Below are 1,341 nucleotides of genomic sequence, written 5' to 3'. Positions count from 1 at the left end.
ATACAACTCTTATCACAATCCATACATACACCCATTGTGTCAGGCACATTTGTCCATTTGTTGCCATCATCATTCTCAAAACATTTTCTTTCTACTTGAGACCTTGGGATCAGCTCCTCATTTTTTCCCTCCCTCCCTGCGTCAGATAGCTGTATTTTCAATCAAAGATTTGTCTTCATTCTGGTTCAGTGAGGTATACTATATATCAGAAGTACTCACTCTAAAATGTATCTGTGAGATATAAAGAAAAGAAAGTCTTTATATGTCATTCGAATTATCTTAATATTAGAATGCTAAAAATCATGTGGTACTCAGGCAAATATTTTAAAATATTTTCTCTGCTGTAATTTGCATGAAAGAACCTTAAGTTGTGTAAAAAAGTAAACCAAACATCTTTAACTCCCATAACACTAGTGTGTTTATCCACAATTGAATTCCATAAAATTCTGATTTTTAAACCAGTCCTTTCAGAAGTTAGTCCTTTCAGAAGCCAAAAATATATTATCAAGTACAAAAACTAAAATGAACTAGTGTTTTTTTTCTTGGGTGGTGGTAGGGGGATAGTTCAAACAAAATCGTTTGAAAGCCACCACATACAATATGTGCTATGTCTTAGCTACATGTGAAAAACTCATTGTGTGATCACAGGCAATCTCTTATTCACTCCTCAGGTGAAGTGCACCGCTTTAGAACATCTGATGCCTCCCAAGCCACGTTAGCCAGCGTAGCCCCTGTGTTTGCTGTGGTGAGTATGTAGACTATGCTTGATATCTTAGAGAATGTACTTACATGCTTAAGACGTGGACCACGGGCCAAGGTATTTGCTTTGTGTTTTATTATGAATCAAACTTGTATGTCCTATTGTCCTCTGTGCCCAAATGAGATTAATTAACCCACACACAACTTTAATTAGGGTTAATAGCCTTTATTGGCTGGTGGTCAAGGGGCAGCCAAAGTCTAATTCACCCGTGACCCCTGAATGCTTAAAGAGGGGAGTTTTTATGCTGTGGATGGCACAAGGCACAAGGGCAGGTGACGTCATGATATATGGAAAAGTGAGAACTTATAAAAATAAAAGCAGCATCAGCAATTTCAAAAATAAATGGCAACAGGTCAGCAATTAAAGAAGTGACAAAGAATTACAGTAGTTACAAAATGGCCACAATTGGGTCAATACGAAATGGCTACACTCGGGCTAATTAATATAGTATGGTTTAGGCATCCTCAAACTATGGCCCATGGGCCACATGCGGCCCGTTGGGTGTTTTTGCCCCATTGGGTTTTTTTACTTCAAAATAAGATATGTGCAGTGTGCATAGGAATTTGTTCATAGGTTTTTTT

The 1,341-nt window shown here is 37.7% G+C and overlaps 1 protein-coding gene across 1 annotated transcript in view; it reads left to right on the top strand.

Annotated features, from left to right (window-relative positions):
• The window catches only part of MRS2 (magnesium transporter MRS2), a 17,249-nt gene that overhangs the window by 2,077 nt on the left and 13,831 nt on the right, over window positions 1–1,341 (top strand). Inside the window, exon 2 of the mRNA XM_004712475.2 lies at window positions 672–745. Coding sequence (XP_004712532.1) covers window positions 672–745 — 74 coding nt within the window. The remainder of the gene's footprint in view (window positions 1–671; window positions 746–1,341) is intronic.

Source organism: Echinops telfairi, unplaced genomic scaffold, assembly GCF_000313985.2.
Source record: "Echinops telfairi isolate 266 unplaced genomic scaffold, ASM31398v2 ScPeMD7_5868;HRSCAF=6743_0, whole genome shotgun sequence".
NCBI classification, from domain to species: domain Eukaryota; kingdom Metazoa; phylum Chordata; class Mammalia; order Afrosoricida; family Tenrecidae; genus Echinops; species Echinops telfairi.
Note: the sequence above shows the minus strand (reverse complement) of the source record. Positions and strands in the feature narration are given on the sequence as shown.